The sequence below is a fragment of the Dysidea avara genome, chromosome 13 (genome assembly GCF_963678975.1).
Source record: "Dysidea avara chromosome 13, odDysAvar1.4, whole genome shotgun sequence".
Taxonomy (NCBI): Eukaryota; Metazoa; Porifera; class Demospongiae; order Dictyoceratida; family Dysideidae; genus Dysidea; species Dysidea avara.
Genome location: NC_089284.1, coordinates 17,230,987 through 17,248,795, shown reverse-complemented (window position 1 = coordinate 17,248,795; position 17,809 = coordinate 17,230,987). Strand labels below are relative to the sequence as shown.

At 39.5% G+C, this 17,809-nt stretch overlaps 3 protein-coding genes across 3 annotated transcripts in view; 2 read left to right on the top strand and 1 right to left on the bottom strand.

Annotated features, from left to right (window-relative positions):
* Positions 1–21: 21 nt before the first annotated feature.
* Positions 22–12,966, top strand: LOC136243112 (band 4.1-like protein 3). Its single transcript, XM_066034630.1, has 16 exons — positions 22–191; positions 249–350; positions 400–445; positions 490–571; positions 621–718; positions 1,095–1,230; positions 1,699–1,786; positions 1,833–2,095; positions 2,392–2,529; positions 2,579–2,625; positions 4,118–4,429; positions 6,867–6,988; positions 7,045–7,145; positions 10,791–10,827; positions 11,970–12,137; positions 12,745–12,966. Exons 1-16 carry the CDS (start codon positions 78–80, stop codon positions 12,754–12,756), a joined length of 1,866 nt encoding a protein of 621 aa, XP_065890702.1. The 5' UTR covers positions 22–77; the 3' UTR covers positions 12,757–12,966.
* Positions 12,926–17,690, bottom strand: LOC136243142 (L-threonine 3-dehydrogenase, mitochondrial-like). Its single transcript, XM_066034665.1, has 7 exons — positions 17,484–17,690; positions 17,377–17,438; positions 17,185–17,324; positions 14,141–14,326; positions 13,840–13,930; positions 13,519–13,785; positions 12,926–13,138 (listed from the first exon to the last, which is right to left on the bottom strand). Exons 1-7 carry the CDS (start codon positions 17,582–17,584, stop codon positions 12,999–13,001), a joined length of 987 nt encoding a protein of 328 aa, XP_065890737.1. The 5' UTR covers positions 17,585–17,690; the 3' UTR covers positions 12,926–12,998.
* The window catches only part of LOC136243122 (ubiquitin carboxyl-terminal hydrolase 14-like), a 9,549-nt gene continuing 9,423 nt past the window's right edge, over positions 17,684–17,809 (top strand). Inside the window, exon 1 of the mRNA XM_066034641.1 lies at positions 17,684–17,758. Within this exon, the coding sequence (XP_065890713.1) occupies positions 17,743–17,758 (16 nt within the window). The 5' untranslated portion in view covers positions 17,684–17,742. The remainder of the gene's footprint in view (positions 17,759–17,809) is intronic.

The window sequence follows — 17,809 nt, the reverse complement described above, 5'->3', positions numbered from 1 at the left end:
TTCCGAATTTTCACGTGACAAAATTGTGATCAAGTGATCCCACGAGATTCTCTGACATTTCTTTTGCAGTCCCCGCCATGGCGCAGAGTGGAAGATCACGTATCGACTCGACTCCCAAAGTGGCTGGGCGTCACGACCTTCTCATTAAGGTCATGATGCTGGATGGAGAAGAGAAAACTTTAACTGTCGACGTAAGTCTAGAATGTAAGATCCTAAATAGTCCCGCCCTTATGGGCCTATTGTTGCAGCGAAGAGCCAAAGCGGAGGTGCCGATAAATAGTGTTCTACAAGATCTAGATATCGAGGAGAAGGAGTACTTTTCCTTATACTATCTTGACAACAACCATAGGGTAAGCAGATATGAGCGAGGGTATTCGATAAGCGTTCATATTTCCCCAGCTATTTCTCGACCCCAACAAGCAGATCAAGAAACTCATGCCGGATGGTAAGTGTAGGTAGTGTGGAGTGTGTGAATGACTGTCACCATAGCAACAGCAAGGCAATGGGACTTATTTTTTGGTGTGAAGTTTTATGTTCACAGTCCAGACATCTTGAAACAGGACGTCTCACGGTAACCAGGGAACTTTCGTTGCCTCATATTTGTTATCATTGTTCCATAGTTACCTTTATGTGCTCCAGATATGCATTGACATTCGAGAGAATAGAATTTTAGTGGACGGGGACGAAATCTCCAACTTGGCGACATTACTGTTACAAGGTATTTTGTTAGTGTGTGTGTGTGTGTGTGACTGTTCCAGTGTGGGATCCAGTTGTGTTGTCATGTTCAATGTGTGCTGTGATTATGTATATGGGAAGCCTTTCTGATACACAGCTTGACAAAAGTGTCAAGAATTCCACTAAATACCACACATGACTGTTCAAAGGGTTGGTAGATATGGTGACTATTGTTGTAAAGCCTCATGAATGCTCCTGTCAGTCTCATTTTATAAATAATCCATGTCCCCAACTTTGTAGGCTGGTCATTAGATGGAAGCTAGGAGAACTATTTAAAATTTGTATTATACATGTCATTTTGTGTAGTTGATTTAAGGCTATGTTTTGTTTTTTAAGTTGGTTGATTTCTTCCTCAACAGCTAATGTCGGGGATTATAATCCAGCAGAACATCAGGCTGGCTACTCCTTGGACTTCCTCAAGTTACTATACTCCACTACTGATCACTTGCCCAGTAGATATGAACTGTCCCTTATTGAACTGCATAAACAACACCAGTGAGTCCTACACAGACTGTGCACCCACACTGTCTGTACATTTGTGTACGTAGTATACACACACACACACACACACACACACACACACACACACACACACACACACACACACACACACACACACACACTGTCTGTACATTTGTGTCCATAGTATAACATTCACATGCAATTCAGCTAGTCCTAATGAATACTGAAAACAGCATTGCTTGAAGCACCAAATAAGATGAAAATAGAATCCATAGATGTTACTAACAACATTTTGTTGTCTTTGTTATAAGAACACAGTATGGTATCCACTGTCAGTGAGAACTAACTTAGTTTCCAGGATGAACCAGTATTATTATCGCAGTGACCAGCACTGAAGGGACCAGTATGTGATCAGTGGTAGTGTGTGCGTGCATCTGAATAAATTATACCTTCAAAGAAATTTGTGTTGTACAGCACAGCAGTTAATATGGTTATTTGCAGGGGACTTAATCCTGAACAAGCTGAGCTGAAGTTCCTTAACACATGTAAGGACCTTCGTCGCTATGGACAACACTTGTTTGCTGTTTATGTAAGTTGTGATAACACCATTGGCTTAAATGTGAGCATGTAATTAGGATAATGATGGAGGTGTGATACACTTGGGTGTGTCATGTACTGGGATAGCACTTCACCGTAGCAACAAGCAGATTGATCAGCATGTCTGGCCCAACATCATCAAAGTGTCGTATAGAAAGAGGAAGTTTAGGATTAGGTATCGGAGAGCTCGTGAGAATGCTGAAGATAATAATCCAGCAATATTGATGGAGCTGAGATGTGGTGAACCGCCTGCTAGCAAGAGGTTATGGAAGGCTTGTGTGGAGCAACACTCTTTCTTCAGGTGTGTGTGTGTGCGTGCGTGTACATAACAAATAAGGCTCAGGTAGGACTTGGTACCCATACCTTCATGGTATAGGGTACTATACTCCTTCCCCTTGACCGCACTGACTCATAACACCTGAGTAGTGTGTAGGTAGCCTAGTGTTCACTGTGTAGATGTAACCATGTGTACATGGCAACTGAAGGTTTTGCTTGTGTGTGGTATGTATGCATTGTACAAATCTCTGAGATGAGTATATTTGTGTGCGCATGTATAACATCAGTTTACATCACAATACAATCACATCTTCTTTGTAGGCTAAACCAACCAGAGTTGCCCCCAAGGCGTCCATCACTGTTGCTACGGAGAGGTTCAAAATTCCGCTACTCTGGTGGCCGCACCTTAGAGCAAATGCGTCATGCCAGCTACCCTGCCAAGGACCAGGCCATCCATAGGTAAGCAGTAACAATTAACTTGTAGTCACTGAGCTACTGCTCCAAACAGAACATACAGTGCCCGGTTTGGCAAAGAGGCAGACATGAGAAGTAGAAGTGAGTGGCAATGTGCTCATTAAGTTTTCATTACACATTACATTTGTTACATGACAAAGTAGTGAAAGATTTTTGTAGACAATTCAACTTATTACGTATCCCTTGAGGTAAATATTAATGATCAGATAGACCGAGTATGGGTTACTATTCAGGGCTCACAACTGGCTAACTTTTGTCAAAAGTTGATGCGATATTACATGGATTTCATCCAGCACTTTGATTAGTCACTCTTTGGGTTGTATTTAACAAACTTTATGGTTAATTTGTACAAAGCTGGTGTACGTCTAACATGTCTGCTTCCTTTCTTCTAGGTAGTATGTGTAGTACTAGTAATGCACCTATCAATGTCAAGCCCCACCCCCCCTCCCAGTACGGGCTATGTGGGGCGTTAGGAGGGGATTTGAACTTAAATTTTGCCCCCAGAGGTGGGGAATTTGAATAAGTGCTCTATAGTAGCATAGATCCTTTACAGTAGTTTTATAAGTGAAGCGCAAGAGAACACGTGATAAAACTGCAGCACCTCGTGTACTTTGTCACTGTGGCTTCTGATTTTACAACACGTTGGTTGTCAAATCCCCTTCCTATCCCCACCTCATAGGGTGGGACTATGTGGGGATTTGACCTGATAATTCACCCCCAAGTAGGGGAATTTGACTTTCCACTTGATCAAATCCCCACTATATCCCCACCCTCCCCGTACTGGGGGGGCTTAACATTGATAGGTGCATAATATGTGATGAATTATATTTAAAAGTACGATCCAACTCTGCCCATATATAAGCCGCACACTAAAAAGAGCCTGTCCCAAAAATTTTATCAGGCAGAGGTAGGAGATGTCTTGAATAATAAATACAGTTTTGTGTTGTGTTTTTACAAGTAAGTGTTTGTACTAATACTGTGTTTGTAATTGATGTGGTTAGCTGGCGTAGGGGCCTCTGGCGGACTATTTATAGCTTCAGTGTGATATGTGATAGAATGCATACTTGTGTGATGGGGTGCTAATGTGTTCTAACAACCTACGCTGACATGCTTGTAATAGTTGCTGTAACCGTTTTACGATGTTGCATTTGTGTGGAGTAACTAACATGATCATGAACTTGTTTGTAATGTTGATCACTTAAAGGTGCTATTGTGATAATGAAGTAGGAAGCTATTGTGAAGTTAACTAGATACCTTTGTGTAATTGATACTGATGGTCGGTCACCTTTTCAGCATTGACACAAATAGGAAATTTCTGGATGTATTGCTTTCCTGTAAAGTATCGCTATTAAGGCATGTTTATCTTTCAATATTGAGTTTGCTTGTACTGCACAGATTGCAAGTCACAGTTGTGTACAGTACCACACATACACACAAAGTTGATCTTTTAATTAAATAGTCCGTAGAGAAAATTTGTCACAGAATATTTTGCAGGACTGAACTATTATGTATTAATGTACTGTGTACTCCAATTTGTAACTATTGTAAAAATTGTTTTGCTATTTCTTACCAGCTAATGTCCACTGTTACACTATTTCAAAGTCAGCCAAAGAGGATCGCTGGCAGCTGGATGAAGCCATTGGTCCCAACCAGTACTCGATGGCTGTCGACAAAGAGGTCAAGCGACGCCAGCTAGCTGGTAACTTCAACCAACAGAAAGTTTTTGTGCTACTGAAATTGGAGGGAGCTCAGACACCAATGCTGAGCACAGAGAGGAAGTTTCTGATCAAACGGTCAGATGTTAGCGGCAAGTACGAGCTGGAGGCCAGTGGTGCCCCGCCTCCCTATTCCTCCATGCAGGAGCTGTCATCATGGAGAGAATCAGGTGTGAAATGTTGTGTAGAGTACAAAGTGAAATTTTGATGCACTTTTAAACAAATTGTTGCAAAATTCACTTTTGTTGCGTACACTGGACACTTAATAAACCAGCCAATTTTGAAGAGACCACCACCAGCTTCCAATATTTTGAGTTGTGGCTTGGAGGGAAGTTTCTTATATACAAATTTCTATATAACAAGTGGATGTAGTCCATTTTCAGTAAACTCTACAGTTACACATTATTTGATAGCCAGCTGCTTTGCTGTACATTACTACACTGTCACTCAGTAGTTGACTAGCTCACCCAGTTTTAAAATGGTCAATCCTTCCCTAACTAGTGTAGAAATAGTCTCGTGACTGGGATAGGGGTAGGTACTTTGTTGATCTGGACCTTTTGTTTGTTAGCTGCTGTGTTCTATTGCCACACCCATATTTACAATTTCCAAGGACCTAAGGTTAACATAACAATTAGATTTTGTGTTCTCATTAGTGTAGATTGGTGTCAATCACATGTTGATCATCACCTTGATTGTGTTGAGTGTTATTGCAATATGACATCACATGATGATCTCATTTGATGTGTTAATAATATGTCATGATTACTGATATAATGATAATCAATCCTTGGACACTAGCGCCTTACGTCAGTCCATTAGAAAGGAGAGAGCCTTGCAATCATACACTTCAAGGCTTTCCTGTACATATACCTATTGTAGGGTCTAGAATATGTAGTTAATTCTGTGATCTTCTTACAAGTAACCAGTCCAGATGTGTTAGTTGTGGAGTCATTGAATCTGATGCTAGCAGGTGTTGTCTAAAAAATCACACTCTTTAATATGGACATTTTAGAAGCATAATTGCTGATCAATGGCATCTAGAGTTAAATAATTTTAGTGGCAGAATCCATTTCAGACATGAGCATTGCTAACAACTTGAAAGGCTATAGATTTAGTATTTTTCTAGCACCATTTTGTGGAGATATTGTATCCTAACATGTTGACTGATGTTTACACTGATATTGGAATATTTGCTAGGGAACCTAGCTCATTCAACTAATTTGTATGGCTGAATTAATTAAAAGAGGCCTGTACCAGTTATACCGAGGTGTTGGGAGTCTGGTTACACCTATACATATGGACAATAATACAGGGACATTTGTTGTGCATTATTTGGATTCTCTCACTGTGTTTATCATGCTGTCATTGCCAACTCAACCCTTGTGTTACATTTCACATGAGCTTGTCGTTTCCTTGGTTTCCTAACCTGGGCCTAGTAAACATGACTAGTTTGTTGTTCTAGACATGGCTTCTTTCTCAGGTGGACATGTATCCAATAGTTGCATGTAACATGGGATAGTTTAATAGAAATTGCTATGGAATCCTGGAATTAGACTCAACCCAGTCCTCTGAGTTAGAAGAGTATGCAGGGAAGAAATGTTATATACTCAAGGTCTTTTTATAACTGAATGAACTGCTATTGTTCAGTCTTATGTACCTCCTTTAAGACAACAATGCTTTACCACAAATTGTATTAGCACTGAAGCAGTCACTCCAGTACAAGGGAGTTCCAGCTGATTTAACCCTTAAACCCACATAATCCAGAAAACTGGGATTTAAACTTAATAAATGCGCATGCCTTGCACAAAGCGTTTTAACTTTCGAAGAGTCCATCATATGGCTATGCATTTACATCATTCTACTTGTGATGTAACAAGGATTAAAATGATACCTAGGGTTTTACCTTAACACTAAATGGTGAGGCCAAAACTAGCCATGAAAATAACTTTTCAGTAAAGAAACACGCAAACCCTTTACATACCTTTATAAAATGGTCGATAACTTGATGGTAGTTGTTCCTATCACCTTGCAACAACTTCCATTCAATTTGTCATGAAATTTTCTATCAGGCCATATATGACTCACGTGAGTAAACCCACAATCAAAATTAAACACATGGCAAGAATTTTGAAACACGGAGACACGACTCATTGCTGTTCATCACTTCATAGCAAGTAAGCCACTGTAGTTAGTGTTCATTTAACCTTCTCCAAGTAGTCCAGTCAACACACTTTTAGTCTATGTGTATTTGTAGGCTGTAAGAATTAAGTTATCCCACCTAGTGTCGCCATGAGTGCCTATATTGTGTAAACACGCATTTCCGAAAAGTTCTCTGTGGGTTTAAGGGTTAAAAGTTTCCATGCTGTACAGTTGCTTTTCATGTTTAAGATTCGTCAAGAGTTCATAATATAAAAGGAGAGGCTCTCTTTATATCATGACCTTGTAGATTCGTGTATCATCATAGAACATAGTAATTTAATACAGCACAGGTGTATAGCCTTTACTTGAATGCTTTGTAGAATCATGTAATATTTATCACAACACACTGTACAACAACTTCATCAACTACTTGGTGAAATGTAATCATGTTCTCGTACACATATATAGCTCCTGTGATGACATTGGAGGCCGCACCCCCTAGCAATAGCCTCCCTGTGATGACAAGTGAGCCAGTGGAGGAACCCATGCAAGTGACTGAGTCCAACCATGTTGAATCAGCACCTACTATGGTATGTTTAGTGTGCATTATTTAGAGGATTAATGTATAGTGTATGTTGTTCTACAGAACTTTCATGAAGATGAAGCAACAGCGTCATATAGTAAGGACCCTGTTACACATTCCAACTCTACTAGCTTCCAGCCTCTTGAGTTATTATCTCCTCATCAGTGAGTGCACATGTAGTGTAGTTATATGCACAAGGTGACTTTTGACTGAGTTTGTCCCTTGCTCCTATTACTAGTTTTACTAAGGATTTTCATTTTGTGCTCTGGTTTTGTGGATCTATTGGTTTAACCGACTACTTGGTGTTATCATTAGTGGCCTATTTAGAAAATTTGCAGCCCACCAGCTTGTTTAGTAGACAATTGACAGGAACACTTTTCATGAACAAAAATGAAAATCATGAAACATTTTCCTGTGTAGTTGACTATAGATAGTAGAGGGTTTGGGACTGACCATACCTTATAAGTGCTGTTGAGGCAGTGATGTAGTACAAGTGCACACAGCTGGCTTCTTGTTTGTCCACACTACTAATACACTACTGATGAAAGCTTTGTGTGGTGTGTAGTGTAGTGTGTTTGTAGTGTGTGTGTGTGTGTATGTAGTGCATTGTGTGTGTAGTGTAGTGTGTGTGTGGTGTGGTGTGTAGTGTAGTGTGTTTGTAGTGTGTGTGTGTGTGTGTGTGTGTGTGTGTGTGTGTGTGTGTGTGTGTGTGTGTGTGTGTGTAGTGCATTGTGTGTGTGGTGTGTATTGTAGTGTGTGTGTGGTGTGTATGGTAGTGTGTGTGTGGTGTGTATTGTAGTGTGTGTGTGGTGTGTATGGTAGTGTGTGTGTGGTGTGTATTGTAGTGTGTGTGTGGTGTGTATTGTAGTGTGTGTGTGGTGTGTATGGTAGTGTGTGTGTGGTGTGTATTGTAGTGTGTGTGGTGTGTATTGTAGTGTGTGTGGTGTGTATTGTAGTGTGTGTGTGGTGTGTGGTGTATTGTGTGTGTGGTGTGTATTGTAGTGTGTGTGTGTGTGGTGTGTATTGTAGTGTGTGTGTGGTGTGTAGTGTATTGTGTGTGTGGTGTGTATTGTAGTGTGTGTGTGGTGTGTAGTGTATTGTGTGTGTGGTGTGTATTGTAGTGTGTGTGTGTGGTGTAGTGTATTGTGTGTGTGGTGTGTAGTGTAGTGTGTGTGTGTGTGTGTGTCAGTTGTATGTGACTGGATCTGGGAAAACATCTTATCACCCATGACAGCAGATTTGATTTTCACCATGAATACAAAGACACACTATCAAATTTATGTTGTGAATATCATTGTATTATACTGAGAAATGAATTTGTTTGTATAACACTTATTGTAAATTGAAAATAAAAGGCCCTAAGAAAAATATTAAACTGGTTTGTTATGATATATAATTGCTAACACTTATGGCAAGACAGGTAGGCCTACTGGGTAGGGCTGTATAGCCTAAATATTTCAAGGGAAGTGTTTCGAGGTTGAGCAATGTTGCTAAAAATAAAATTTTTGTGCATTTGCAAACAATCCTGAATGTATAACTATATGGAGGTCTAAATATTTCAAGGTAAATTTGCTGTTAACCCCCAAACCCTCGAAATCAGCAAATAAAAAATTCTACCTCAAAATGTTTAGACCATATGGTAGTACTATACTGAACACTGTGAGACTCAATAATACCATTTTTGTTGTACTGTATGTTAGAGGTTTGCACCTTCTCACAAGAGTATTAGCTTCACGTAGGTGTTAACAAGCCCAATAGTACAACCCAAAATGCTTCCAATAACTTGCTGTGGAAAAAAAAAATTATTAGTAGAATTTTCTACTGACAAACTAACTGTCTGATGCCTTCAGACAAGCATAACTCAATACCGTATAGTAAAAAACTTGGGCAGTAAAAAAATTTGGACAAATTTAGTGAATAGTATTACAATCACCAAAGTTTTATCCACCAATTATTTTTAGCAATCACATGAGCAGATTACGTTGACAGGACAGGTATAGAAGTCTTGTGACAGATGTTGTTGGTATTTCCAAGTGTTCCCTTTGATTGTCATGAGGTTCATTGTCCCACAGAATTTCATGAAAATCCAAAGATCACTCTCAACATTACAAGAACCAGTGAGTGATGCTTACACTTGTACGGTAGCTAGTGGGTCATCATCCCTCTTTGCAAGGAATAAAGACTCGCAGCTGCCACGTCCCTTATTGGCAAGTTGTTTAATCACTGGCACTCACATGTAGCAAAGTTGCATTTGAGCGGTACAGTATGTGGTAGCTACGTTCTATCATAGATCTTTAAGGTGAAGACCCATTCACCAAAGTTGTTTTTTTTTTACCAATTTTGCAATAGTGGGTTTTCACCAAACTTGTTTTACTATACGGTAATGGCTAAGGCTATCAGCTTGATTTTTTTTTCACTGTAGATGTCACAGGTGCCATCTGGCATACTGTAATATGTATACGGTTTTAATGGAAATCATCCATGTTTCTGTAGTGACTGGATTCATTGCAAAGGTGTTTCTCTGTTTTAACGCTGGGTAATGGGCTGAACAAAACTGAAAGTGAAGTGTAATGGCTACTTCATTTCTTCAGTAATTGATGATAGTAGGGGCATATATTCAGACGAAAACATCAATGGTGTTGTACATGCTGGTTCACCAGTCATAATTATGTTACAAAAAAGTAAATGAACAAGTAGAAGGAAAGTTTGGTTAGGGATCATAGCCTTAAGGCATGTCCACACGAATTCGAATTAGGAACCGGATGCAAAACGAATTCAAGCAATGCGTATTGAATCCGAATTGAACGTGTCCACACGCATTATCACGTAATGCGCATTATTGAATTTACTAGTGTGATAAACGGATAATTAAACGGTTGAGAAAACACTCATTTGCGCCAACCAAGAGAACAGTGAGTTTAACGATAGACTGAAAGGAATAGCTCGTAGTAACGCTTATACTTTTGTTTATAACGTACCGGAAGGATTTTTACGAATAGAGTACGAAAAACTGCTGATGGTGCGTGATGGGTATGGGACCGTTGTTCTTTCAAAGTCTAAAGGCTAGATACGATGATGAAACACTGCTTCGATACGTCCCTGCGCTTTTATCACACCGAGCGCTTCTGTATTCTATCCTGTGTTGTTTACAAAGGTCACGCGCAAACATGTCAAGCCCTCACGTGCTGCATTATTATGACGTAGCAAATCCCAATTCGCAGCCAATTCGTATTCAAACCTGTGGAGGTGGATTCGTGTAATCCACTTTCAATTCGAATCACACTAATGCGCATTCCGTGTGGACGCGAATAATTCGAATCAATGCGCATTCAATTTGCATTATTTTTGTCGTGTGGACATGCCTTTAAAAAGTAGTGGAACTAGGAAGGAGGATACCTACACCTGCTACTGGTGTAGGCAACCTCCCTTGTTTCCCTATTTTTCGTGGCTATGATTCCTAATCAAACTTTTCTACTACTTGTACTGAATTACTCCTATCCAAGGATGTGTGGAGTTAGACCTGTTGGTACCAAATCTGTTATCAGAATTCAGAGAGGTTGACTCAACTTAACTGTAGTCTAAAGAATTTATTGCACAGGCATGCATGCATAACTGCTCCTCAAGAGAGGTCAATTGCCATTTTCTACTAGTGGTTAAACTCCCTCCAGTGGGGGTTACTTGGTATCTCAGCAATTCCCGGTAGTGTTGTTTAAGGCTATTGAGTGTTGGAATTCTTGTGTGTGGTTTTTGATTGGTGTTTATAATTTTGTCCATATACCTCTGAGTCACACCCCTCTATTCTGCTACAGGGCTAAGGAATCCTCAGTGCCAAGATCGTACAGTGAGGTATGTATTACTGCCTTATAAGGGCATTATACAATTGTGACATTGTATGGCATAAAGTAATCTGTAAAACTGTCACTTATAAATATGTGAACTCTCACTTACAAGATGTGTGAAAACTCAACATAGCTGTAGATGTTTGGGATTAGGCCAAACACCATTGATATGTGAGACTGAGCCTTCTGAAATATGATTGTGCATGATTCACATTGTTTGTCTAAATAGCCATAGGAATGTTCTGTTGAAGTTTCAGCTTCATATGCCAATAACTTTCAAGGTACAGTGGTATCAACAATTATGCAACAACTATTGGGAAAATATATTACAGGCACTTGATAAAAATGGTTGCAACTTATGAATGCAATGATATGCTATTGAAAGTTATACCACTGTATTCCATCTTTCTGATGTGACGTACACACAATGCCCATATCTCATGCTTCCTTTGATGTACTGCAAAAAAAGAAAACTCGAGTAGGATGATATCCAGGTTTTTGCTATGAAAACATGTTCTTGACCAAGAACTAAGTATTTAAAATTTTGATTTTAAACTAGCATTGTACCCATCGTAATAGAGTTGGGGGTAATGTGTTACATAATAATAGTACTTTTGCAGTAAAGAGTAATAAGAATGGATATTGCATCTGGAAATTGTAATGTGTTGCTTCTTTTTAATGAGCATTGTATCCAGTACGTGATTGGTTGCATTTTGGGTCCAAACAGCATTGCAGGCATGAAAAAGAGTGATAGTGTATAGGGAGTGCACTTGACATCAAGATACTACAACAAAGTATATGTTTGTGGCTGAAATACACAGACAAATGTGTGTTGTGTAGGTTGTGGGTGCTTGTATTTAGTAAGACAATTCATACCTTGCCTTACTAGTTATAGCCCTCAGAGTAATCTGGGAGTAAGCTGTCACTGTAGTGCATTACATTGTAACAAGTTTCATTTGACCCCAACTCTGACTAAAAATGTAGGCTTACAACTATTGTCAGATTTCTGCAGAACTGGTCACACATATAATTTTAATTCTCAGTAATGGGACCATTTCTGATTTCCTGAAGTGGTTTTACATTAATTTTATTCTTAGTCACAATATGCCGTACTTGTGCTGTTGACTTGTATTGTGTTTCAATTATCAGAATGAAGATATTACTCCAGAGATAGACAAGCTGGATGCTATGATGAGCTCCATCACACACGAAATGGAAGCTGACAGCTCATTGGCTGCTTCTGTGGTAACAGCCTTCCTAAGGAGGGAACATGCTCTAGTTGAACAAAATGCCGGTGGCTACACCACCATACTGCAGGTAATGAATTGCTTGTACAGAGCTGTGAAACTTAACCAAGACTGTCCTCTATTTTTTGAACACAGTGATATATTTTTTAAAAATGCTTTTAATATGTGCCAACTATGTTTAGTTTACATGTTGAATGTGGTTATAATCTGTTAGGGAAGTTTATTTATTTGGTCAACCGGTCTGTCATTTTGTTCAGTGTCTAGTCTGTCATTTTGTTCAGTGTCTAGTCTGTCATTTTGTTCAGTGTCCAGTCTGTCATTTTGTTCAGTGTCCAGTCTGTCATTTTGTTCAGTGTCCAGTCTGTCATTTTGTTCAGTGTCCAGTCTGTCATTTTGTTCAGTGTCCAGTCTGTCATTTTGTTCAGTGTCCAGTCTGTCATTTTGTTCAGTGTCCAGTCTGTCATTTTGTTCAGTGTCCAGTCTGTCATTTTGTTCAGTGTCCAGTCTGTCATTTTGTTCAGTGTCCAGTCTGTCATTTTGTTCAGTGTCTAGTCTGTCATTTTGTTCAGTGTCTAGTCTGTCATTTTGTTCAGTGTCTAGTCTGTCATTTTGTTCAGTGTCTAGTTTCACAGCTCTAGATCAAGTGTCTGTGTCACTGTATTCTATCACCTACACAGGAAACGAGTTAGAAAATCTACATACAAAATCTTATGGACATGTCTATATCTTATCAGCCAATGGACACCGGGACTATACACAAAAGAGTTTTATTGTATCTAGTTATGCTGTTTTTGTGATCTGTTAAACTTGTGTTATATCTAGCGAGTAATATTTTTATTGCACCGTTTTGGCTGTGTATATTGTATGTCACAGAAATAACAAATTTGGTTTAAAATAAATAACAATTGGATGACATTTGTGTAGCTTATGTTCACAATGTTCTCAGGTGAGGATTATCTGGATCAATCCTTGTTACCATGGTTCTCACTAGCTTTGGTAGATCATAACCATGTGACCAGCCCCAATCATTACGAGCTCCTGAGTCATCAAACACCTCTGGCCAAGTGTCGGCTAGAAAGAAGAATGCATGAAAACTTAACTGAATATCCAAAACATTAAGGAGGGTTCTCACTGCCCATGTTCTAAGCTAAACAAACTGATGAGAACAGTCCATTTTGAAACAGTTGGGACTTACTGATACAGATACAGTTTACCCATTAGAATGCGATCAACTCTTGATGACAATGATAATGTAGGGGGTCATAGAGCTAGCTATGTTTGGGACCTACTTCACATGATCACTATAATGAGGTGGTCTTATTAATTAGGTCATGAAGTACACCTTAGCTATGTTTGGGACCTACTTGACATGGTCACCATAATGAGGTGGTCTTATTAATGAGGTACACCTAGGTGGCTACTGAAGGTACAGAACATACAACATTTCTTACCGATCTGTTGTCTACTATCTGATTCATACTCTACTGTCAAGTTGGGATAGTATGGTTTCATCTCTTCCAGCAGCTGTGCTGGAGTGAAGCTCATTGCCGTCACATTGTAAACACGTAACTTGAGCTTCTCCTCTGGGACATCCATCACCTCCACCGCTGACCGGATGGTATCGGGAAGGTACATCATCGGTAACATTGTGTCCTCTCTCAGGAAACACTTGTAGTGTCCTGTATCTTTGGCAGCATGGAAAATGTGGACAGCATAGTCTAGAGAAAGTGTGTGTGATCATTTAGTGGTACAAGGGAAACAATGTACAGTACCAGTAGTTCCACCACCAGGTTTGGTGTCAGCAGATATCACTCCTGGGAATCGAAGTGACCTGAAGTTGACCCCAAACTTGTGATGGTAATACTAAGTAAAGAAAAAGTAGAAACAGTATCACTGCTCACATCATATTAGCTGCAATAGCATAGAAATACACTATCCGACAAACTGCAGTAGTACTAGAGACCAACACTAGATGGACATTGATCAAATAAGGATCACCCCACAAACCAACCCTTACAGTGCTACCAAGGTCATGGCTGTGGCACTTACATGTTTGTTACAAATAATCCTCACCTCCCCCAGCAGTTCCATGTACACCTTGGTGACACCATAAATGGTTGTCGGTCTTTGTATTGTAAGGTCAGGGGTGGGGTGACGTGGCGATGTTGGTCCAAACGCTCCAATAGTACTGGGACAGAACAACATCAAATTGTGCCTAGCACACACTTCCACAATGTTCTGGAAACCTGTAGCATTGACCTGTAGAACATGTACATGGATAATACTAGTTTTTGTGAAAACCGTAAACAAAACATTATTGATCAAAAGTAACATTACTTATACTATTCAGTGTAAATAGTTTTTGATCTACAGGGCTAAAGGGTTATTTGATTTCCACAAGGTCAAGTATTATCCCCACAAGTACTGTATATAAGCTAATGAGGTTACAGGGGGGGAATCTAGGGGGTGGGCTTTGGGGGCTGAAGCCCCCCCTTCACTTTTAGACTTTACTTGATCAATATGCTGAGTATTATAATGAAATTTTGTCTTAGCATAATTATATGATCACTAATAATACAAATACTCATAAAACCACCTTATAAACATCTTTCCAAGGTATTATCAAGAGTAAATAATGGAAGAGAGAGTATCCAACTGCCATATACTGCATCAAAAATGAGCACACAAGTAGAGAAGCCATCCTGTAGTGCTTTCAAAGTAAGTGTTGAATGAAGTAATAAACACCTGCTAGCTCAGACTGTTTGAAGTGTCCAGGCATGATTTGAAGTCAAACAGTCTGAGCTAGAAGGTGTTTATTACTTCATTCAACACTTACTTTGAAAGCACTACAGGATGGCTTCTCTACTTGTGTGCTCATTTTTGATGCAGTATATGGCAGTTGGATACTCTCTCTTCCATTATTTACTCTTGGTATTATCAGTTGATTTATGCTAAAGTTTATGCAACAAGGACCCGGACCAGCATTGGAGGTGTACAAGATTGAGATACTCTAATAGAGCAGTCAACTAACTACTCTAATAGAACATACACTGGAAGCATATAGTTGGTTCTGTTATGGAATTTTTCCAAATCTGTACATACAATGAAGTGCATTGGTCTGTTTAAAGGGCTTCATTCATCTACTTGTGTAGTTAATATGTATGGCAATACTTAATTCAGGTACACAATTTCCATTGAAAATGCTCTCAGATTCAATCCTGCATTGTTCAAATTTCAAAATTTTCCACTTTCAACATTATTATTCTAACATGCACCTATTCAGTGTTGTGCAATTGTGAGAGGGTGCATCATGTACTTGTCTGTACCTACCCAAACTTTTCCATTAACAAAATGCTTCAGAGAGCCATACCTATAATCTAAAGGTAGTATATAAAATATCTACAGGCAGAAAATATTATGAATTTTATGTGGAAATGTCTCCAAATTGCAGTATTTTAGCATCTATTTTTCAAAAATTTCCTGGGGGGGGGCCATGCCCCCAGACCCCCTAGTTCCAGCATGCTTCGTGCACCTCTACCCAAGAGATTAATACCTTGAGTTAGCCCCCCCCCCTTTTATAAATCCTAGATCCGCCCCTGCTGGTGTGCTTAATTCAGGTACACAATTTCTCTTGAAATGCTCTCAGATTCAATATCGTATCATTTAAATTTCAGTTTCAACATTATTGTGCATGCAATTGTGAGAGGGTGCATCATGTGCTTGGTTGTCTGAACCTACCCAAACCTTTCCATTAGCAAATGCTTCAGAGAGCCATATATATCTGAAGGCAGTATATAAAATATCTACAGGCAAAAATATGCATTTTATGTGGAAATGTCTCCAAATTGCAGTATTTTAACATCTATATTTCAACTGGGGGGCATGCCCCCAGATTCCCCTAGTTCCAGCATGCTTTCATGCTGGGAAGGTGTGCTTCACACACCTCCACCCAAGAGATTAGTACCTTGAGTTAGCCCCCCCCCCCCCTTTATAAATCCTAGATCAGCCCCTGGGCTACACTATCCAACTGTTGAGCTGGTAACTTCTATTCCCAATCCACTTAACTTCTCTATATTGCACTGCAAATCTGCCATCAAAAAAATTGTTGTTTACTGTACCAACAAAAATCAAAATGTTTTAAATATACCATTATCACTATAGCACCACCCCATGAGGGATTTCCGATCATGTGGAGCTTCATATTGTAGTAGGCTCACTGGGTTTACATTGCTAGAGTTCTGTTAGCCTACAAGGTACTGCCCAAATGCAACGTTGCACTCATTCGCAGACGCAACTTTGCTCGAGATTTTAAAATCACTTATTAAGGGGCGTGGCAACTGTTTCGCTCACAAGACAATGTGGCAGCTGTTTCGTTCACGAGAATCATGAGTGAAACAGTTGCCACGCCCCTTAGTGATTTTTAAAATCTTGAGCAAAGTTGCATGTGCAAGCGAGTGCGATGTTGTGCTTGGGCGGTACCATATCTCATTTGCAGTACATACACTGTGTAATTTTGTCATCAAATAAAACGACAGATTGAAATCTTTAAAGTGGATATTTTCAACATCCATACGTATTTACTTCACATAAGAAGATATAGCAATGTGATTTTTTCACAAATAGTGTATGTAAGTTGGTGAAACCATAAAGATTGAGATGAGAAAAAGCTTACAGTAAAGAAGCCACCAAGATTACTCAAACAAAAAAATTAAACATGTAAAATGTCATTCTGTTACCACGACAATATGTAGTGCTGTACAAAAAAACATACAAATATTAATGGAAGGACTTCCTGTACATCACAAAGGGAGTCAAAACAGTAAACAGTACAAGTCAATGCATCTTTGCTGTGATGCAGTTAGCTTACAATTATCTTGGAACTCGCATATCCACGAGCTGTTATATAGTACACTACATCTGTATTAACTATACATACAACAGTGGGTAACTTTGAGACCACAATAAGTCAATGGTTAGTTCATGTGTCCTAAGTACACAAGCCCCATCTATCTGAATCTTGTGTGGCCAGACCAATAAATTGATGGTCAGCAGAAAGACTCTTTCCACCGACCATCACTCAAAAGTGGCCTGGCCACATGAGACTACCACCTACCCACCTGCAGAGCACGAGGCACATTCTTTTCTGCTACTGCAGATAGCAATGCAGAGAAATGCACCACACGGTCTATCTCATGGGTGACTACCACTGTATCCAACTGCTTCATGTCCAATACGTCCACATACTCGTATGGTTTGACTAACAGTAACAATTAGTTATTAATTACGTGACGTCACGATTAATATCTCACCTGTAGCGTCAGGACACTTGATAATGTCAGACAATATAACATTTTCCTGTCCATATTTGCCTCTAAAGATCAAAGCGTACTAAGTTTCTACACATCCTCGTTTGTACCTGAGTGCCTTCGCCAGACCTCGTCCCAGTTGTCCTAGCCCTCCGGTGATTAAGGTACGCGGAACACTGCCTGTTCCATACAACAGCGATAGCAGCCTCATCTCAACGTCGTGACTTTAGTATCGATCCCGGTATCGATTAATACCACGCCTACTTTCTACTGTATCACGGAGGGCAGAAAAAAAAAAAACTTTCTGTATCACGCGATGCCAACACTACATAAAACTTTGAATTGTGGGTTTATATTTTCCTAGACAGCATGCCTTCATTTAAAGGTTGGTTCCAGTCGTCCTACTACGCTGTGCTCATTCCTTTATGTACACATA